This window comes from Podarcis erhardii (assembly GCF_964252035.2).
Source record: "Podarcis erhardii genome assembly, chromosome: 5".
In the NCBI taxonomy this organism is placed as follows: Eukaryota; Metazoa; Chordata; class Lepidosauria; order Squamata; family Lacertidae; genus Podarcis; species Podarcis erhardii.
The window spans coordinates 64,987,082-65,009,742 of record NC_138509.1 but is presented as its reverse complement, the minus strand read 5'-3'; the positions used below and the strand labels follow the sequence as shown (position 1 = coordinate 65,009,742).

At 42.8% G+C, this 22,661-nt stretch overlaps 2 protein-coding genes and 1 long non-coding RNA gene across 4 annotated transcripts in view; 2 read left to right on the top strand and 1 right to left on the bottom strand.

Moving 5' to 3' along the window:
• Positions 1–244: 244 nt before the first annotated feature.
• Positions 245–8,469, top strand: SRPRB (SRP receptor subunit beta). The gene is made up of 7 exons (XM_081864540.1): positions 245–459; positions 2,044–2,138; positions 3,009–3,086; positions 3,637–3,719; positions 4,536–4,672; positions 5,690–5,744; positions 6,549–8,469. Exons 1-7 carry the CDS (start codon positions 318–320, stop codon positions 6,763–6,765), a joined length of 807 nt encoding a protein of 268 aa, XP_081720666.1. The 5' UTR covers positions 245–317; the 3' UTR covers positions 6,766–8,469.
• Positions 8,470–9,200: 731 nt separating this feature from the next.
• On the top strand, positions 9,201–17,068 carry LOC309343262. 2 transcript variants are annotated; one of them, XR_014157213.1, is made up of 3 exons: positions 9,201–10,019; positions 11,553–11,671; positions 14,827–17,068. It is a non-coding gene; the product is annotated as an uncharacterized lncRNA (long non-coding RNA). The 2 variants fall into 2 exon arrangements; XR_014157214.1 differs by having other exon boundaries at positions 9,201–11,385; positions 11,421–11,671.
• The window catches only part of RAB6B (RAB6B, member RAS oncogene family), a 66,970-nt gene continuing 59,896 nt past the window's right edge, over positions 15,588–22,661 (bottom strand). The window contains exon 8 of the mRNA XM_081864553.1: positions 15,588–19,711. Coding sequence (XP_081720679.1) covers positions 19,647–19,711 — 65 coding nt within the window. The 3' untranslated portion in view covers positions 15,588–19,646. The remainder of the gene's footprint in view (positions 19,712–22,661) is intronic.

Below are 22,661 nucleotides of genomic sequence, written 5' to 3'. Positions count from 1 at the left end.
GAGTGGGGCCCTAAGCTATACTTGTTTAGCTTATACGTATATCCGGCACTGCGGCTTAACGTGCAGCGATATCCTTTTGGGGGTCTACGGACCCGCCCAACGCTCTCCTCTTCCCGTCGCCTGTAGAACGAGCCGTGTTCGTGTGCACTCGCTGGGGCGGGGGTGGGCAACAAACTACAACTCCCATGAAGCACCTGGGCCACCGAAGTGCGCGTCCCAGCAGTCGCTGCGCGCGCTGGCCGGAAGGAGACGAGTCCCGGGAAGGACACGTCGTCGCCGCGTCGCGCGTAGCTCGTGGGAGGCGAAAGCGGTTGGAGATGGACGCGGTGGAGGTGACAGCCGCGCGCGAAGGGTCGCCTTCTCCTCAGGATGCTCCGCTGCAGCCCCAGGACTTGGCGAGGGCCCAGCTGCTCGTCTCGGTGGCCGTGGCCCTGCTCGTGCTCCTCGCCTCGTGTCTCCGTAAGTGCCGGCCTTCTTTCGGAGGCAGGGGGGAAGAGCTGCCTGGTCGCCCCGCCAGCCAGCCAGCCAGCCAGCCTCCCAGTCAGGCTCTGTGCCTTTAAGAGCCACGTGGCAGGCAGAAGTTAGTCAGGTGTAGCTTTCCGCATCGCTGCAGCTTCACGCTGGGAAAAGGCGCCTGCTGAGGAGCTGCCTGTCCTGCAGTTCTTATTAAGGACACCGAGCCACTTAGGGGTCCGAGATCGTCTTCTTTCGTAGGAATTGCGCCTGCTCCCTAAGAAGACTCTTAACACAGAATGCAGTGGTTCTTATTTCCAAAGAAGTGCCGTTCATTTGCATGTTATAGAACCGAAATTTAAAAGTCTGGACTGGAGTTGTAACATTTAGTGTCACAGTAATTATTAGCTGGTATTTCTGCCGTGTTTTAGTGTGTTCTAATGGCTCTACGGGCATTGGGTTCCTGTAGGCCTTACTTACAACAATCCCATCAAGGGGGTTCATATTATTATTATTATTATTATCCTCATGTTGCTAAAGTGGGGTTGAAGATGTGTGAGACAGGTGGGCTTTGACTTGCATAAGGCCCCAGGGAGGGTTCATAGCAGAGGCAAGTTTCAAACTGGGCGTTGTTAGTGTGCCCTTTCTTGCCATACCAGATAGAGGAGGAGGAGGAGGAGTTGGGCAGGGGTGTGTGCATGGCTTTTATAAAGTTTTGTAAGTTCTCTCAGGAGGGCTTATACTGGTTGGAAGTTTAATACAAATGTTTACAATAAGTAAGTTAGTTAAGCAGGGCAATTCAAACCCCAGCTGGGCACCAGCCTGGAGCTGGGAAGGCAATCAGGCCTGATGTCAGTGAGTGACAGCTGTGGGGCCAGTAGGGGATCCAGTAGATCTCAAGCTGCCTTGTGGTAGGATGACTGAATTCTGTGGTAGCAGAGTGGCCCTGGTATCACCCTCCACATAGAGGCCAGTAAGGCAGAGAAATACCTTTGCAAAATCCAAGGCGCCTCAAGCCTGGTGCAATTGGGGTTGGGGGGTTGGGTTGTAGTTGTAGTCCCTCTCCCCTTCAGCTGGTCCCAACTAGGGCACATGTGCTGTGATCATCTTTAATGTGCTATGCCTGAAATCACATCCTTTATAAATCAGACGATAATGAATTTGCCCATGTTTTCTGTCATGACAAATCAGATGCATCTTTGCTATATTGTATACTACTAAGGTTGTAGTGTAAACACAGTTACCAGACAGTAGGCCCCATTGAACATAGTAGGGCTTACTTTGGAGTAAAACTATACAAGTTGGGCAGCTACAAAGAAAGATGGTAGAAATAGATAAAAGCAGACTTTACTGTGAGGTGTAATGTTATTTGTGTGGATGTAAAAATGTGTTTGGCTGTTCTGAGAAATGCATTTCCTGTATCAGATATAGGAGAAATGTATACATCATTATGTCCCCAAAATGTTTGCATCCTTTTTGTACAAAACTTAAAGCAGCATTAAGACTTAATTGGAGGAGGCATGTATTAAATAGCTTGTTTTCATGGTAGAAAATTGAGAGGTGTATCCTTCTTTTTCTCCTTCTTTCTAGTGATTTGGATATTTGTGCGGACCAGAAAGAGCAGTCGGAGAGCAGTGCTTCTGGTGGGTCTGTGTGACTCAGGGAAAACACTTCTGTTTGTTAGGGTATGTGAATTCCTGTTTCAGTTTCTTTTGGACCTATACATTGTTGTCACGTTCCCATTCTTTTTAAGAAAGGAGAACTCCTTAGGTTGTTCCCTCGTTTTCAAAGCTGTCTGAGATGTAAGGTATGAAAAAATTAAATGTTTTCCGATTACGTTTTTTGGCACTTCATTTTGTAAGGTAAAGTAGAAGCATGGAGTACTAACTTACACTGTTAAATTAGTTGTTAATGTAGCTCAGTAAGGTAAAGGGATCCCTGACCATTAGGTCCAGTCGTGGACGACTCTGGGGTTGTGGCGCTCATCTCGCTTTACTGGCCAAGGGAGCCAGCCTTTGTCCGCAGACAGCTTCTGGGTCATGTGGCCAGCATGACTAAGTTGCTTCTGGCAAACCAGAGCAGCGCACCGAAATGCTGTTTACCTTCCCGCCACAGTGGTACCTATTTATCTACTTGCACTTTGATGTGCTTTCAAACTGCTAGGTTGGCAGGAACAGGGACCAAGCAACGGGAGCTCACCCCGTCGCGGGGATTCGAACCGCCAACCTTCTGATCGGTAAGCCCTAGGCTCAGTGGTTTAGACCACAGCACCACTCACGTCCCATAGCTCAGTAGTAGGCAGCATATATGAGATGCAGATATATTTGTAAAAAAATGTTTTGTCAAAGGTATCAGGGTATTTGTCAGGGTACCTACTGATATATTCTGTTTCAGATTAGTTTTGTTGGATTAAATGGTTAGATTAAGATTCAAGGGACTATTTAAAAAAAAATAAAAATGGCTCTTTCCAACTTTCTGCTGTGGTTTAGACTATAGTCAAATCGTTTTAATTAGTCTGTGACTATTTCACTTTCTCTTTCTTTTATTTTTCTTAGCTATTAACAGGCAATTTCCGAAATACACAGACTTCTATAACTGATAGCTCTGCCTTGTACAGAGTAAATAATGACAAGGTAAGAAGATGTAATGTTTTGTGTTCTGTCATGTTCCTAGAAATTGCATGTAAAGTCATCAGGGCACATTCTTAAGAGGATATGATGCAGCAACCTTTCTAAAGCTGATTGGGTCTGTGCCTTGGTGGAAACACTATGTATGTTGCCTTTAATTCAGTGATACAAGGGAAGCAGATGTAAAACTAATTTCTGTCTTTCAATACTGGCAATTTGTGTCTAAAGCAGAAGAAGCCAGTATGGTGCCATCCATATGTTGTTAGACTGCAACTCCGGCCATACTTGCTGGGGTTAGTGTGAGTTGTAATCCAACAACACCTTGAATACAAAATTAAATAAATCGGTTTATAACATTGATGTGAAAGACTATAAATATTTATATGAAAATGGTGCATTAAATATTTGGAACCAATAGAGATTGATAATGATTTAAACACAAGTAAGAGCATATGGATCCAAGCAAAATACAGTAGACTGATTGTTACCCTCAGGCTAAAAGAATCATGTCTCCCTCAATAAATGTTCATCAAAATATTTACTGCTTCTCCTACAGAGAACAAATGTGACATTGATTGACCTTCCAGGCCACGAGAGCTTGCGTCTTCAGTTCTTGGATAGGTTCAAGGCTGCAGCTAGGTAAGTATTGGAGGAATGGATGTTTGTACATTCAGGTTGTAGCCAAAAAGAGCTTTGATGGTGGTGTGCTGTATGCATTTGCTGTAATTAAACCTGGGCACCTATGGGTTGGGGGAGAATACTTGAGTCGCTACGTCTCCACTGTTCTTCCACAACCTGTATTTAGGTGCATGGTAGCTTTGGGGTCAGTTTTTCAAGTCTAGCTAGTCACACAGTCTGCAAGTGCTGGAGACTACTTGGGTGAACTGCTGAGAGTGTAACATCTGTGCATTCTCTTTTTGCTAAAGTTGGTGAGAACGTGTCGAAATAGAATTGCGTAGGAGACAAACAGCAAAAATAGAAACAAAATTTAGAAAGAAAGGAGACGAACTGAGATGGGGCAAAGAGGGTAAAATAAAGAGGCAGCAAAGATGTGGGGCTACAGACGTGGTGCGGTGAGTGAAAATTTATTGTGAAATGACTTTGATATATTCTGTGGGAAACTATTCAGAGAGGCCTGCAATGGGGTAGAGAAATTGGTGCTTTCAGGACATTGTTAAAGAATACACTGAATGAAAATTGTGCCTCAATTGTTTTCCCATGGATAATGTGCTAGTGTGGCCCTTGTGAGTTAGCAATAATGTAAAAGCAGCCCTTGAAGTAATTTTAAATCTTTCATCCCAGTATAGGCAGTATCAAAGCTTGTGCTCAGAGCAGAATTCCAGGGCTGCTTACATGCAGTTAAATGTTCCATGGAGGCCATCTATTCACCGATGCTGCTAACTGTAGAACTATGCCATACGAGACCATGCATAGTGTACTCTTTTTATTCCGCAGGGCAATTGTATTTGTTGTAGATAGTGTAGCATTCCAGCGGGAGATGAAAGATGTGGCTGAATTCCTATACCAGCTCCTGATTGACAACGTAGTGCTGAAAAATGCACCTCCCCTGCTAATAGCCTGCAACAAGCAAGGTAGTGCATGTCTGTTTGGAATCAAAATCATGACTGTTGGTAGATTTTTACAGCGATTGGCATTTTTTTATGTCCTTTTTCTTGCCTAAGACATGGAGTATCTGTATATGTTTCTTTTAAATGCCATCCAAATGAACCCATTGTACATTTCATTGGATAAATAACCAGGCTGCGCTATAAAAAAACTCTACAGCCTGTAATCATCCAGCAGAGGCATCCTTTTACTTGCTGTTCCCAATCCCTGTTGTAATAGAATATAGCATTTATATTTGTTCAATTGATTGTGACTGTGATAGGAGGTGACCATTTCATAGTCTGTTTATGAAGTAGTCCTATCATTTCATTATAGGCCAACCTGGCTGTGCCAGGACTTACAGCTTTCCATCTGGCAATAACCAGGAAGAGAGCCTTTGTGTTGGTGCCCATATTCTGGAATTGTCTCTTCCCCAAAATAAGCCATGGTACCATTGCTATTACGGTTTCAGCATAATCTGAAGCCTTTTGATTTGCTTTGGCTTTTGCTGGTTCTTGCCTGTCATCAAGAGTTTTAATTCATTTGGATTTTAATTTAATTTTAATTTAACATTTTATTATATATTTGTATAGAACTATCAAATTAGTGCAGTTTTGAATTCTACTAAAATAACTGAACCATGGCATCAACTTGTAATTTTATGAATATGGGGTGTGACGGCTCTCAAATTAAGGAAAAAATATGGATTGTGAGAGTGCATGATAGTTTTTACTGCCATGTGTTTTCTTGCTTAACCTCGCTTTCAGTGACTTTTTGCTGACAAGGATTTTTAAAAGGTAGTTCCATTCTTTTCCTTGGACCTTCAGTTGTCTCTCACTCTGTCAGTTTCCCTTTATACTGCCAGTGAGGCCTTTGTACAATGCACTTAGGAATTCCCAGTAGCAAAAAAGCAACAACAAAAAACCCTATAGCAAAATTGCAGGCTCCTTTTGTGTGTGAAATATTCAGTGCCAAATAACCCAAGGTTTTCCTACCTTCCTTAGATGTTACAATGGCAAAATCTTCCAAACTCATACAGCAGCAGCTGGAGAGAGAACTGTAAGTTGAAAGGGTTGGTTTGTCAAATCTCATTCATATGTATGTTGTATTGTCCAGAATTCTTGACTGCATCTGACATGACATCTCATACTTAGTATCTCCATATGCTTCACAGTTCATTGCAAAAGGATGACAGGAAGGAACACAGAGCCAATAATTTGCCATGAGAAATGAAATGTATACTAAGGACAGTTCTGACCATAGTTTCCAAACTGTTCAGATGCCTGAAGTGGCGGGGAGGGGATTGCTGAACAGTGACGTAGAAAGCAATTTAATCAAATCAGTTCATGTGTATCACATATTTTTGAAATATTGCCATGATTCAGACACCTCACTAATAATTTTTAGTCAGGAAACAGATTAATTGCTGCCAGTTCCTCTCCTGTGTCCAGCAGGTGGCAGTAATATAACTTGGGTTGGTCAGTTTTAAATGCGATCCTGAAAATACATTTTCATCTTTAATTGACTGGGATTCTACCTCTTAAAAGGGTGTAGGGCATTGCACTGAGGGGGGAAAAGAGAGTTCTCCCAGTCCCACAGGCCAATTTCCCTCAATCCTGCTGTATCTCCCCCTCTTTACCAATTCACTGCATATGGTTTGCATTTTAGAAACTGAATGGTATAAAAAACACAAACTATATTATCACATTATTCAGTGTGATAAAATAGATCACCCCCAGAAATAAGGATGTTGTCATTGCCAGTTTAAAGTGGATATCTCTAAATAAGTGGGTTGCACACGTTAGCCTTGGCTTTCACAGTTTTTTTTTTGTTTTTCTAAAGTTATTCTCTCTTCTCCAACAGCAATACCTTACGAGTGACTCTCTCAGCTGCCCCAAGCACATTGGAAAGCACAGGCTCTGGATCTGCCTCTCAGCTTGGGAAGAAGGGCAAGGAGTTTGACTTCTCCCAACTGCCCATGAAAGTGGAATTTATTGAATGCAGTGCCAGAGGAGGCAAGGGAGAGGAGGGTAGTGCTGATATTGAAGACCTGGAAAAATGGCTAGGAAAAATTGCCTGAACCTGGGAAGGTAGCATAGGCAACCGCTGGGAAAATGGTATGAATTGGAATGAAGTCTAATGCATTGCCAGGAACAGCCGGGATGGGGTGAAAGTAGCACATGGAACTGCAATAAGGGCAAATTCATTCTGTGTTCTGCTCTGTTGTGGGCCTTCTCTGCTTACCCTGTAGCAACCCATTCATTGTTACAGAATGCTCTGCTGGGATAACAGGGATCCTTCAGCAAAGTGCAGCCCCCATTGCGCTTTCCGTTATCACTCCCTGCAGCAGTTTTCCCTGCTTCATCTTAATCAGAGAGTCTTTAAACGAGGATTCTATTTTTGGATGAAAGTTGCAAGATACTGTGGAGTTATTTCGAACTACTGTCCCAGGACTGTGATTTCTCCACTTCTGGGTTGCCTTCTGTTCATATTCTCACCTGAGATACTTGTGAACCCATTTGCCCATTCACACTTTTTTTTGCTTGTCCCTTTCATTACCTGGGAAACATTACAATATTCAGGATTGAATGGAACCTGCTCTTCTTATAGCATTGTTTGTGTTTGTGAAGGAAAGCTGTGGGTTGCTAGGTAGATGCATCATTGAATAATTGTTGCACAAAGCCAGAAAACTCAAGTAGCCAGGGGAAATATTTTGGGTTCTACTTCCAAATAGTTCTTTTCCAGTCAGGGAGGGCTGAATTGTGATGTACTACATTTTGCTTGATTGGTATTACAGTGTTCGAAATGTGTTTCTGATGAACTACTCCCTATTCTTTGGCTAATCTGGCTGAGTCTTTCCCTTCTTAGATCTGGCAATCACTAAAGTAACCTTCTGCATAAACTTCACACCAAGGGAGTGTTGAGTGCGTAGCTTTTCAATTCTGGATATGTTATCCATGGGTGGACTGAAGCCTTCCCACAGTGCCCTAAGACCTGTCAGTGCCCCAAGTATTGGGAAATATGTCTGACAAAAGAATTTTAACTATCCTGTGATATGTTAGGACAATTGTCAGAACTGCATAGCTGTGTTTGACTACTAAGCTAGGGATAGCAGTTCTAAATAATGTCCATGTGTAATAATGTGATTTGCTTTTTAACATATATTTTTTAAATAAAAGAAAGATGCTCAGGGTACCATGCCAAAAACATGAAAAGATTTTTGCAGCATATGAATTGTATATCCCAGCAGTGAACACTGTTGTTTCAATGGGATATGTGTGTCTATAACTCTCTAAATCCCACCCAACTACTGCTTCTGGATGCTTTTTTACTATATTCCCATAGACATATGCCTATTATTTGCTGTAAAAACACTTCCATACTGTTTGTAACAGCCCTAATGTTTTAAGTGCATCTTGTATATTCATTGTTAGTGGCTCAGCCGTCATCATGGCGTGCTCCAAATTGTGGATTGTATTGGAAATTGGTTTCATACTTGTGTGCAACTGAGTTTGGGACATTTGGACATGAAACAGCAGGATCCTGTCTGAAATCTGAGCTCTAGAATGGTGTTGGTATTGAGTTCTCTTGCTTTGACCCTTACAACCCTCTTGCCAAGTCGATCCAGTAGTAAGAAATTCAGACCATGTACTGTGCTTGTCATTATGCCCATGGCTAAAGTTGCTGTCATGTATGTATTGGATTCAAGAGCTGCAAAGATGCAGGAATCCATCTCTTTTAAATTATTCTCTACTGATACCTGTAAATAAAGATGTTTGACTAACTTTTGACTGGAATTTCTCTACTGCAGCTCTGCTATCCCTTGTCATTGTCATGAATATTTTCTTCAAAATAAGACAGTGAAGCAATGCATTTACACTGTTCTGTTTCACTGAAGTGAGTTCATTTTCAAACACAGGATTTTGTGTTTGTGACACTTGTACAAAATGTTTATATGCTTAGAAGAAATCCTAATTCGTGTCTCAGTAACAATTTATTTTAAAAACAGAATGTAATAGTAGCTGTGTTGACTTATAACAAAAATTCTGAAATTGAAGTTAGGGCAATATCTGTCACAAAATAACTTAATCAGGCTAGAAGGTAAATAAAGCTGGCTGAGTCTGTGGGATGGGACTCATCCATTGTTTATATGGTGGTGTGGGGAGCATGATTGGATACAATCCAAAATAAGCTTATTGACTCATGGAGAGCTTTGTCCAAGGGTGAGAGAGACTATAATTTCTTTTCCACATAACACCAAAATACCACTACACAAAAGCCCGTCCTCTCCTCTTTCTCCACAACACCAGCTAATCCCACATCACCACTGAGGAACATTGCCATAACATGTTAATTTCTAGCGCTCTTTGAAGAACAGTCTTGCAGTGGAGAGGAATGCAAGAGTGTGGAAAAATAGCTCACACACTGCCACCGCCCCAGGAGTCAAAGGAAATTGTTATTGACTTGGAATACACCCATGGTTTGTTGAAAGTCCATATCGTTCAGCAGGTAAGTTGAAGGATTGTAACACGAAGAAAAAGAGGAATCTTAAGTTCTATGCAGAGTTCTATGCAGTTCTCCTTAGCTGTTTGCCATATTTGGGAGCTTGTGACTAAGACTTGTAAACAGACTTTTGCGAAGGATTGTTGGAAGAGACTGCAGAGAGTGAGCTTGTGTCATTTGAATTCAGGCTAGTTGCTTGTCTGAGCTGAGGCTTGCTTATGGGTTTGTATTTGGGTGTGCCCATGTCTGAGCACATGGTCTAAGATGGAGCAGCTACTTCTGAGAGGAATCCAGGCTAAAGGCGGAAGTGAGTTGGGAGAAGGGGTTAGCAGCCACCAGCAGTTCTGCTTAGCTGTTTGCAATCTCTGGGAGCTTGTGACCTCGCATTCGCAAGGGTGGTTAGCAAGAGAGTTTGAGGGGGAGGCCTGGAGTGCTCTCTCACAGTATACAGTGGTACCTCTGGTTACGAACTTAATTCGTATTGGAGGTCCGTTCTTAACCTGAAACCGTTCTTAACCTGAGATACCACTTTAGTTAATGGGGCCTCCCACTACCGCCATGCTGCTGCTGCGTGATTTCTGTTCTCCTCCTGGGGCAAAGTTCTTAATCCGAGGTACTACTTCTGTGTTAGCGGAGTCTGTAACCTGACGTGTTTGTAACCCGAGGTGTTTTTAACCTGAGGTACCACTGTATGTAGACTCCAGAGACATGGATGGCAAAGGAGCTGCTGTGGTGTTCTGCGACACCTGTGCCACATTTGTCTTCCTGCCTGAGAATATGTGGAACTACACCTGCAGCAAGTGCAAGCTGGTTGTCTCGCTGGAAGAGAAAGTACAGCAACTTGAGGCCTGCTTATCCACTATTATCTGCTGTTTGCCACACAGCTCCACACAAGTTGATTATAAGGTGTGCAACATTAATGTCCCCATTCTGGCCTCACCTAGGAAAGAATGCATTTATTGAAACTGTTGAAGCAGATGCAGAAGAGAAGACAGTTCTTAACCCAAACAGCCACTCTACTCTCCCCCCCCCCCCGATGGCTGGCCCAGTATATTTTGCTGTGTGAGGGGCCCACCTCCTACATTTGGAATCCAGTTGGACTAGTGGTTGAATATTAAACACTGGTGATAGAATAGCTTCTTTCACTGCACCTAAGGCAGCAGACATCTTGGCTGCAGTTTCCACTGACTTTAAAACTCGAGTTTTGTTGGTGAATTTCTACAACCTTTTGTGCACAGGAAGCTGTTGTCGTGAGTTTCCAGTTCATCTTTATTGTAGCAGTTTATAATGCTTTGTAGCCTCTGGAGAAAACTTCAAGGATGGAACTGAAGAGATAAAAAACTCTGTTCTTCACTGATGTTCCTACACTTCATGCAATTTATTGTGCATGTTAAAATTCATTGGTAAAGTCTTAACTGTGCTCATGTGCATCTGAAACTCCCTGGGGTTTTTTGGTGTGTGTGTGTTAATAATATGGTATTTCTGCAGAAGATTTTTTCATTTAAAATGGAAACAACGGATTGGAGCCAAACTTGTTGCACGTACACCCTCTTGTAATCATTGTGAAAAATTAGTTCTGACTCCAGTGGGACTAGGGTGCAACCCCAAATAGCTAATATGTACCCATGTGACAGGATAAAGCCATATTCACAAACAGCTATAGAAGTAATTTGCTCAAGCATGTGGAACAACTTTGTAAGATACAAAGGTGGTCATGCAGTTCTGATGAGGTCATTCAAAGTCCATCTGACATTGCAGATGGCTATTCTCAACCTGTCAAGGTCTATAGTAAAATGTGTGGAGATCTTGCTGACATAATAGGAAGCCTGCTGTCTGATCTTCCATTGCCCATCATTGCTTAATAGTACAGCTTGCTGTTTGTGGCTGTTGGGCTAGGACTCATTATATCATCTCTCCTTTTATGGAGAAAAGAACTTGATGCAATGGTTTTTGACGGGATTCCTCAGGGGCCTCCCCTGCCCCATTTCGGAAACACTTGAATAATTCTTAGTGGCACTGTTTAAGATACCACACTCTCATTGTGTAAATGTTGACTGTAAGCACTTTGGATCAGGGCCTGCTTGCTTATGGAACTCTGTACATCATTATTATTATTTATTGAATTTATATACCGCCCTATACCCGGAGGTCTCAAGGCGGTTCACAGGATGGTTCTACATGGAATATAGATGGCACTGTACAAATGAGCACTTAACTTTTAAAATATTATAGTGGTAAGATTATATGTTAACAACAACAGGAAAAGCCCAGTGCTATATAAAAATGTGTTATTGAAATTATCTCTCTTTTCTAAGTTGGTTATGTTCATCCATTCATTTTGAAGATTTCTTGTTTTCTCCATAGCTGACCATGGTTTCTTTTGTACTTGCTGCAACAACAAAATGACATGGTTTTGGAGCTAACCTGTTTAATGGACGTGAAGCCTTCGGTGATGGCTTTGAGAAAAATGACCTGTTTGAACAGTAAGAAAATCTGTGCTGCTGAAAAACAACTTTTTTAAAAAATGGCACTCGTGCATGTAAGGGGAATGATCTAATTATTACTGTGACTTATAGTTGAGTTCAATTACAGCCCAGATTCCATAGGCAACTATTCCCTTGGCTGTCTACAGCTAGTGCTTGTTCTCTGGATTGCCAATTAGTTCAGCGGAGGACCCTCCCCTGTGTGATCTTTGCAGATTGCTCACGAGACTGCTATAGTAGTAGTTCCTTGACAGCCCTTCATCCCAGCCAGCCTTTATTAGTTCTGCCTTCTGGTTTAATCTCTTCAATTAACTTGAGTGGGTGAGGGTGGAGAGGAGAGGAGAGGAGGGAACGGAAGCTCCACTACACTTTTGAGAACTTCCCAGTGCTTCATCCACATGTGTAAATCACTTGATGTAAACGCAACAATTTTCACACATGTTGGATTATCACATGGAACTTATGTGGTTCCTACATAGCCCATAATGTGTGCTGCTCTCTGCAAGAAGCCGAAGTATCTGGGTGCACCCCCACATTGCAAGTGATGATAAACTCTATTGGCTTATAAGTTCTGCTTTATATTCTGTATGTATTTATCTTTTCCTAGCAGCATGTGCCATTAGTTTGGCCTGCCTTCTGTTTAAAATGTAGTTCAGCAAGAATAACTAAATGCAAGAGATGAGGAATCTGTGTCCTTCTGGATGTTGTTGGATTACAGCTCCCGTCATCCCTGACCATTGGCTGTAAAGACTGGGGCAGATGCGAGTGATACACCAGCTATATCTGTAGGGCTGAAGGTCTGCCATCTGTGTTTTCTGATATTAGCACAACTGAAGTAGTTTGGGCAAACAGTACATAAAACACTGTGCTAATGGGGCTGCTTTGCATCCATACTCTGAGATAGTCTTTGGACCAAACATCTTGGGATGCTGTTCACATAATTAGCTATTGCACATGGGAGATTTTTAAAGTAATTAACAGCTGTGGGTGGAGGGGGCAATCGGGAATGACACCATGATATGAATTGGGGGAAAGAGAGAGTAGTATTTTGGTAATGTGTCCCACCAGGGAAGGATTTCTGTTTGCACAGAGGGACTTTCCCTCCTCCTCCTTCCTCATGTATCCCATGTACTCTCCTCAAATCTATTCTAGGGGGTTGGGGAACTCCAGAGCAGATTTAGGGACTATGCAGGGGTGGGGAGGAAGAGGGGGGAGGAGCGGGGGAATAAAAACTAGATAAAGTCTGAAACTTTATCTGAAACTAGATAAAGATGGTGTCAGGTGTGCCTCCCTAGGGAGTGTGTTCCACAATGGGGGTGCATCACTGAAAAGGTCCATTTTCATGTTGCCACCCTCTGAACCTCTTGTTCAGGGGTCAGCAACCTTTTTCAGCATCCCTCAGACCATGTGGTGGGCCGGACTATAATTTGAACAAAAATATGAACAGATTCCTACGTCCCACAAGTAACCAGAGATGCATTTTAAATAAAAGGACACATTCTACTCATGTAAAAACATGCTGATTCCCGGACTGTCCGTGGGCCGGATTGAGAAGGCGATTGGGCCGCATCCGGCCCACGGGCCTTAGGTTGCCTTCCCTTGCTCTTGTTTGCCAAGAAAGAATTCATTTCATGCAGTTCTCATGTTTTCTTGCTCGTCTTTTGGATATCTGCCAATTGCTCTTGCCAGTTTGATAGGGGTTCTTGCCTCATAGCCTTCTGTTGCATGACGGCAAGAACCCCAATATTCACCTGGAAAAATGCTTCTTGGATGTATGTTTAGCTTTCTCTTACACTGAACTTCATGGGCATATGATACAATGCTAAAACTTATTAGGTGGCCAGATGTTCAAATGCATGATCAGGTACATAGAGTGTTCTCACTTCTTTTGTGCTGTGTTGAGTCCATGATAGTATTATTCAATTTATGAGTTGCCTAATTAAAAATGCTCTTGGGCAACGGATACATTCCATCTCCTTCTCTTCCTGAATCCTACCCAAAAATAAACCTTTTAAAATTAGACATACAGGGTTCTGATGAACAGGATAAGCTCTGGATCTCTGCTCCTTGTGTTCACTTTGGAAAAGGAGAACCTGAGTAAGCCCCTCTATCCAGCACAGAGTCTGCTGCTTTGAGAGAAAACAGTAGCGGGCATATTTGTAAACATGGCTAGCTGGAGTAGGCCCAAGACATTTTGGCACCTGGGGTGGACCCCAAAATGGCTTCTCCCTCCATGTCAGGGAAAGAAGGGGTAAGGGAAGATATACATCAGGAACAAGGGGGAAGAAAGATTGACATCGGGATCTGCTGCCCCAGTGGCTCCATGCCGCCTAAAGCGGATTACCTCACTTGCCCCATGGGCCCTGTGGCTACCACTGAAACAGAAATAGGTTATTGAGTTATACACTGTCTCAGTTCACCACAGAACAGCTCTTAAGAGTCCCTGTTTTTGAGCAGAGAGTGCTGCTGTAGTCTTGTCCTGCTTATGGTCTCCCCATGGACATTGGTTGGCCGCTGTGGGAACAGAATGCTGGGCTAGATGGGCCTTTAGTTTGATCCAGCAGTGCTATTCTGCCTTTCTCATGCGTGAGGGTCTGTACAGAGCAGCCTTCCCAAACCTGGTGCTTGCCAGATACTTTGGACTATAACCCTAGCCAGAGACTACACTGGCTGTATTTTCTGAATCCCCACCCCCTGTCCCTAATAACTGATGGTTGGATTTCTGATTGTGCATACTGCTCCAAAAAGCTCGGAGATGTATAATTGCCTGCATTAAGTGGATGAAACTGTCAGTAAAAGACATGTATGCTGGGTTTCTTAAGGTCTTTTGCAAGAATAATGGAATTCTAAGCAGGAAATGATAATGAAGAGGAGCCCGCCATTAGTTATGTCATGAGAAATGTACGTGTGCCTGGGTAGGCCAGTGCAACTGCAGAGTGTAGGTGCTCCTTTAATGTTTCTTCCAAAACTTAGGAGAGATATAGGGAATGCTTACAGCAACTAGAGTTGCAGTGACGTGCTTAGGTGGAATTTCCCCATGAAATACAGCCACTGAAAAATTCTAGCCACGAGACCATGTTTGAGAATAAGACAGTTTATTGTTAATTGGACTAACATGCTAAGTTCTGGTTTATTTTTGTTTCGTTTTTATACAGTTTTATGGAAAGTTGACGTGGCAGCCAATATCCTCCACCAAGCTACCGAGAAACTGAAAGACTCTGCCCTAAACTGCCTGCAGCCGCTCAAGAATGGGTATGATGTTTCAGTACAGAAAATGGAAGAAAGATGGAGAAAACGAAAAGGGACTTCTCAGGTGATAACCCACAAGTTTGGGCTTAAGAATGCTATGAAGGCTAAGCTGTTTGATCATTATCCAAGTTTGTCTCTGGGTAGAGTGTGTGCCTGTTCCTCCAGTGCCAGGCTTCTTTTTAATTAGGTAGGGTAAGAAAATGGTACTCATATTCTAGAACATGACATTTATTTTCTTAATATACAGTGAGGGGCAACGGGTGAGCTCCTAATTGGTAGCTCATGTGGCACCAAAGAACAGATTGGCAATTCATGTGGGATCAGCATGTTGGGAGATGGGTGCCTTGTCTATCAGTGCCTGAAGGAGGGCAGGCGGCTTTAAAGGGTCTTTGGATATGCTTCAATATGGGAGCATATGTGCTAGAAGTTTAAACCTTCAGGTATGATAATGCCTATAGTACTGCGTTTTATTCTCTTTATACATAGTCCTCTCCTTGGTTTCCTACTTATGAATGGCACTCTCTCTGGCTCTGAACAAAGCAAAACTGCTAGACTGGGGTCTTGTGTGGGGATTTTAGTTGGGGGCACTGCTGCTGCTATTATTTGTGTATCTTTATTTTAGATCTTATTGTGATTTGTGTGGAAATTGTTCAGTTTGGTTGTGTACTATTCTTGAGGATTACTTTTGTAATTTTTTTCATGTCATAAGCTGCCTTGAGCATGGTTTTTACTGTGGAAAGGAAGAGTACAAATAAATGTATGTGTGTAAAATGGATTTTCTCATTTCCCCCCATGTGTCCAGTTTAAAGTTCCCTCTTTGCATAGTTGGGAGCACTGCTCAGACTGAAGGAATCATTTCCAAAAATGCATGTTAACTCTCAGTTATGCTGGTGCTGGAACCTGCTGCTTGCTCACCTGGAGCTAGTCTATTCAGCCAGTTGATCTGGCCTGGTGACGGTTAGGGAGTCAAAATGAGGCTAGTTACATCCTTGCAAGCCAAAACACAGAGAGCTCAATGTCTGCTTGATGAATTCGCCTGTCAAAAAAATGGAAATTTGTGATGAACAAACTTTGAACTTGGGTGTGGCGGTCTGTGCCACGACTGCTGTCTAGTTGTAGCCTTGCATGTGCTTGAAAGAGATTAAAATTGTACTAAAGTAGCTTGCTTGTTTGCATCGAATTTGTATTCTCTTCTGGTCAGCTGAGCTCTTGGAAGTAAACCATACCAATTATCTCCAACAGAACTCTGTCTGTGGTATTATATTGGCATTTGTTGAGGTTTGGGACTTTCCAACATTTACTGTTACTTAAAAGCTGTCTTTATGTTGCCTACAATGGTTTTTGCAAACCTTTGTAGGGCAGTATTTCCACAGTACAGTTGTTTCCTTTTATTTTCTTTCCTCTTCATGTGAAACAGTCTGTCTACTCAGTTTCTTTTCACATGGTGTTAACAGTAAAAATCTCTATGCCTCCTGCCCCATCCCATCCTCTTCAATTTCAGCTTTAGTTTCCAGTGGAAGCTACTGGCACGCATGCGGAGCACATATCCTCAGACTGCAGCAATCACCTACATGAGAAGTTAAAGCCATTGGATGAGGACCTTCAGATCCCTTCAGTTTGTGACTTCAACCCAGGGTGCTCACAAATGTCTTTGGTGAGCCCTTTTGTTCCAAGGTATTTAGACTTCTGATCCTTTGTGAAATCATCAGCTTTCTCATCCGTGTGTTATTGTCACAAATGTTATGGCATACTACATATAACCAAAACTTCGATTTTAAAAAATATGTTTGGGGGAGGCTTTTGGGGTATATGTATTTGAGACCTTGCCAATGCCAATAATATTTAAGATATCTTGGACACTTAACCTATGAATATTCTTTCTGAAGCTTAAGTTCATTGGAAACCAATAGTCTCAGTGAAGTCTCTGGTTTTTCACTGATAAGAACTGCCTATGGTGGTTAGGAAGAGGGAAACTTATGTTTCTATTTGCTTGCCTTTGACAAATGGATGCTGTCATTTAGTTATTGTTCTGCTCACTGTTTTGTGCAAATGCTCATCCATTTGCAAGCCCCACTTTAAACACTGGATTTGTTTGCTTGGTAGAAGCAGTCGGCTATGTTCCATTCAATTAAATGTAACACTTTCACATTTCTGGATCAGTATCATGCTTTGGACCTTCTCGTGACCTTCTTTTAAGTGTAGGCCAGGCTTTTGCCTCCTTTTGGTTACCGAATTCAGGATAATCAGCTCACTTACCTTATATGCCTGACTTACTTAGCATTGATTTTCCCCCAACACACTTTCAGTTCATCTAGTTTCACCCTTTGCAAAGTGCTCTCTTATGTTCTCATGAAGTACCCCTGCAGAAGGAACATCTGATGGATGGCAATCTTTCAAATCAAATCTGCCCCTGAGGATTCCCACCCTCTTCCTCAAAATGTCACTTTAGGATCATTTCACATGATTTAACTGTGAAACGCACAAAGTCTCAACACTTTTCAAGCTCTTTGAGTGAGGCAGTGATGCGTTGAGGATGGCATTAGATGCAAATAGGTAGAATAATAGGTAGAATAATATGATGATTGAGGCAAAAAACAAAACCAAGTAGGCAGGAAGTCTTAAAAGGATGATGGGAAAGGTAAGAAGGGAGAATTGAGGAGAAAACAGCAGGGAAGCTAATATGTTACAGGAGAATGGAGTTGAGAAAGAAGGAAAACCTGATCACTTGTTCTGGCTGCAGGCTACAATTAGACAAACCTAGAAGGGCACATGGGTGCTAGTGCTTCTCTATGGCTACTCATGAGCAAAAGAGACCTCCGAAGTGTGTGCTGGTAAGCATGTGAGGGGGTGGTGGTGGTTGTTGTTGTTTTGCAGCACAGGAATGGCACAAAAGTAGCACTATTCCACAGAGGAAAAGATAACACCATATTAATTCAGTTATCACATAGTGGTGATCACCGTGACATTTCCTGTAATGTAGGCTAAAAGTTGAACTAGAAAACATCTTGGAACCTTTCACTGACTGAAATGACCATGAGTTAACATGAGACCTCATGACAGCCACTTTCTCTGGAGTAATGCCAGAATATGACTACATGCGCTATCACACATTGATTGACAACATCTGGAGATACATCTCCGTGCATTTTTTTTTCTAGCTTCACATGTATCTTGAGTTTAATTTATTGAAGACATGACAAATCACACTTTTCCCCGACAATAACAAAAACCTTCTAGACCCACACACTGCACCAACTGTAATTTTCCACAACTGTTGTTGGTTGCAAAGTTATAACAGTGGGAGAAACCAAGCATCTATATTGTGCATGGGTGTGTAGACATACACCTTCACACAGCTGTGTGTGCGTCAATGTATGTTTTATATCAATATAAAACATGCATACACATGTTACAAAAATTAAATACATTATCTATCTTATCTTTGTTGCCAAGGCAATCTTCTTTTCTACAGAGACAGGCTCTTTTGCTCTTTGTTCACTCATGCAGAAGTTATCATCACTCATAATAATGATCAACCACCATGAATAGTACAGTTGGCTAAAAGTGAGGTGACCCCCAAGGGATTACCTTTTGAAGTTACAGTAATTGACAGTTTCTGATTGAATCTTGGCCATCATTTTGAGTTGCTTCCTTAAAGAAATCTACTTCTAACAATAAGCTTAGAGGGAGCCTTTGGATAACTCTATTTTATTCTGCCATATTTCCCCCCTCCCCCCCTTTTTTGGCAAAACCATCTGAGTGCTTTCTTCTTCAATCCAATGTTAGCTACAAATCAGCAGCTATCATTGGCTGAGGTGGCCTTTTCAGGAACTAAAGGCTACTGCTGGGCCCAACCATCCATATACACAGCAATGGCATTGGTTTCACATACACGCCATAGTATATGTGTGTGGTGGCTTATGCTAGCTAGTGTGATGTTTAAAAAGTTGACATACATAGGCTACGCGACACAAGTGAAGGTCTTAAAAACAAGTATCCACCCACAGAAGTGCTAAAAAAGGAACGTCTCTCATGGTATAGTAAAATATAGCATGATGCATGATCGTAAGCTGTGCATGCGCAATAGATCCTTATGCATCTGGGAACTATGGAGGTGCACTGCCACTGTCATGAATAACATTTCTCTAGTTGGAGCTCTCTCTCCCACCTTTTCATGGCCATCTAGTCAGATGTTACATTGCACACGGGTGGTTGCATGCTTTGCTGGCCTCTCACTGGAGTGTGAATGGCACAGTTAGTGTTCAGTCAACTAATTGGGGGCTAGTTTACTTCAAGGATATGTCTACCATTTATGTCAAACACTGAAACTAGCCAGCCTGTATAATCTTGGGGTTTTCTCTGTAAGTTTACAAATATACAATTTAAAAAAAAGTACCCAAAAAAGGATATTAAGTCCCCATGGCTGAGAGTTGTATACACACAATTAAAGTGTCTTGTTTAAAATTCTGAATTGTTTTGGCATTTTTAATAAAGTACAATATATTACAACTAAACCAAAAAAAGAAAGAAAAGAAAATAGAACCAGTGGTTGAATCACATAGTCTGATCCTTGCCACCCACCCCCTCCCTTTCCTAGAGAGACACAGAGAGAAAAGAAATCCTCCCCATTGAATAACTCAATTCATATTATTAGGAAGCTAACCAATAGGAAGCAACACAACAAGCGTGTGGTGTCAAATGGAGCTGACGAATCCTGCGCTTTGCATTAACAAGAGCACCCGCCTTCACTGGGTGGTGGTTCCTGTGGTTTGTCCAATTTAATGTCAATCACTGCAGAAAAGGGTTAAGGGAGATAACAGGTTTATGCTATTGAGGGAAGTGATTCATTCCCAGAGTGTCAACAAGGTAACGCAACTTACCAAGGTGTCTTTACCAACAGAAGCAAGCAATTCAGCTGGCAACATAAATGCCCGTCAAAGCTAGTTAAATTACATATCATAACAAGATCTAAGTGCATGATATAGATAAAGGTAAAGGGACCCCTGACCATTAGGTCCAGTCGTGACCGACTCTGAGGTTGCGGTGCTCATCTTGCTTTATTGGCCAAGGGAGCCGGCGTACAGCTTCCGGGTCATGTGGCGAGCATGACTAAGCCGCTTGTACACAAATACCTGTAGAGAACCCAAGAGGCTGGTACACAAATACCGTTTTCACACGTCATGTCCTCCTTGGCGCCATCTAACACAGTAATTAAAATGGTCACCTGGAGTCACTTGGTTCCCACTCCAACATCTCTCCCCCCCACCAACGCCCTCAAAATCAGTTTGTGGGGGGTGGTTGTTGGTGGACCAACCAGAGCTGATCTTGAGGGTGCATTGGGAGGAGAGGAAACAGAAGCCCGGTTCCTCCAGCAGCAGAACGCCCTCCCAGTGGAGTGTGGAATACAACCCCATTATTTCTTCTGACAAAGCTCTCTCTTCAGGCAACATTAAAAAATCACAGTAAGGAGGTGCTCCTAGAGTAACTTGGCAAATACCCAAGCCAAAAAATGTACTGCAATGTTTGTATATCTGTGTGTTGTATAAACCTTCAAGCTGTCTTGTCTGTCGCTTGACAAGCAACTTAAAGAATTGGGATGAATTCCTGCCTCTTGGAGCAGAGGCTTTAGTCCTGAGGACTCAGAGAGATGACATCACACCTCTGTCTTCCTTAACCAGCCACAGACTGGTTTCTCCCTCTGCACGCAGCAAGGGCCGAGCCCAGGCTGTGCTCTCTGCATGTGGTGCTGACATATGTAATCTATATCAAACTCGGCGCAGGCCCCCAGGGGAGATGACCTTTCCCAAGCACAAAAGGCAGCAATTAGGGGAGAAGAGCTGCTGTCAGTCACATCCAGACACTCTCTCTCTTCCGCCACAGTGGTTCGCAGGCGCCATGTCATTTCCCCTTTCCAGACAGGCACTCGCTGCTACCACTGCTGCATGTGCCCTCTGGGGCAATCAGGAGAGAAGGAAAAGCAAGGCTCAGCAGTTGGAAGAGGATCAGTTTCTACAACCAGCAAAATAAAGTAGTGCCAGCTTTTTCTTGGCCTAGATACTTCAGGTTGTAGGAGATTGTATCTTTGAAGTATTTTTTTTTAAATTTATTTTTAAAATATCTCTCTCCTGAATTTATGAATGGCATAAGAATATGGATCAGGCCATTGGGCCACCTAGTCCAGCATCCTGTTTTTGCAGTGGCCAACCAGATGTGGAATCTGAGTGCAATAGCCCTCTTCCCGCCTGCAACTGGTATTCAGAGGCATTCCTGTCTCCGCCTGTGGAGGGACAGCACAACTTCCATCATGGCTAGTAGCTTTGGCTATCCTCCTCCTCCATGCTCTAGACAAGTCTAGGCTGAACTCTTCTCCCTGCTGTGGTTTATGGGAATGGAGGTTTTTTATTATAAGTGTTCAGATATGAGAGTTTCTCCATTCCCTCCTCACCAAGAGTGAGATTGTTCGGTCCCTAACTGCAGCTTGTCTAAATTGGCCTGTAGAGAGGGCCATAGCTCAGTGGTAAAGCATCTGCCTTGCATGCAGAAGGCCCCACGTTCAATTCCTGCCATCTCCAGGTAGGAGTTTGAAACCCTGGAAAGACCCTGCCAGGAAGCTGGGAAGCCCAATGGTCTCAGTATAAGGCAGCTTCCCGTGTTGATAAGACTACGGATATTCTCTAGTCTTTGGCTGCATATATCTTTCTGCTGTGATGTCTTGTGTTTTGCTGCTACCTGAATTTAGGGATAACTAAAGGGATACCTAAAGGGGGACGCAGTGGCACTGTGGCCTAGGGCTTGACGATCAGAAGGTCGGCGGTTCGAATCCCTGCGATGGGGTGAGCTCCCGTTGTTCAGTCCCTGCTTCTGCCCACCTAGCAGTTCAAAAGCACACCAGAGTGCAAGTAGATAAATAGGTACTACTCTGGTGGGAAGGTAAATGGTGTTTCTGTGCGCTGCTCTGGTTCACCAGAAGCAGCTTAGTCATGCTGGCCACATGACCCAGAAGCTGTACGCCGACTCCCTCGGCCAATAAAGCGAGATGAGCGCACAACCCCAGAGTTTAAAGGGGGTATATGGGCAGTTTTGTGTTTAAATTATCTGTCATGTAAGCTGCATAGAGAACATTATGTTATGTGGGGCATACAAAAGATGTAGATGAATGGGGGGATGCAAGGCACATGAGTTAGCTAAGGGGACAAGGGGGTACAGAAAACTTCCCACATGAAATCTCATTCACACAGCTTGCTCAAAGTGCGTGTGTGTGTGTGGGGGGCTCATCATCCCATATCCTGAGGAAAAGAGCCTAGTGCAGAATGTGAAAGAAGCTCCTACATTTTTTTTGAAATCTACTTACCAGGTTTGTGTTACCATTGGAAATAAATAAAAAATTGTAGAAAATGGTCAAGATTATGAAATTTACAAATCAGCAAGAACAATAAACACACAAACATTGGTCTTGATTTGGGGCCCTTCAAAATGATTGATGGCCATTAGCAAGGGGACCAGTGTGAGAACCAAGGAAGCGTAATTCACATCTACCAAATGGCAAATGGCAACAGATTAAATGAGAACCCAGGAGCAAGCACAGAGCAGTCTACTGGATGCAAAATAAGGCGCTTTTTTTAAGCTCTTTTAAAATGAAGTTGATGTCATCACTCAGCCTCTGTTTCTGGGCCTCATTGGGACTCTCATCAAGATCATTTCTAAATCACACTGTTAGAATTGAAAAATGGCTATTCAGGGC

Bases quoted from the DNA above. Each gene is read 5' to 3' on its own strand.
- SRPRB (XM_081864540.1), top strand. From the start codon at position 318: ATGGACGCGGTGGAGGTGACAGCCGCGCGCGAAGGGTCGCCTTCTCCT. The intron at 2,139-3,008 runs GTATGTGAATTC...TATTTTTCTTAG, and splicing joins AAACACTTCTGTTTGTTAGG to CTATTAACAGGCAATTTCCG. The intron at 3,720-4,535 runs GTAAGTATTGGA...TTTATTCCGCAG, and splicing joins AGGTTCAAGGCTGCAGCTAG to GGCAATTGTATTTGTTGTAG.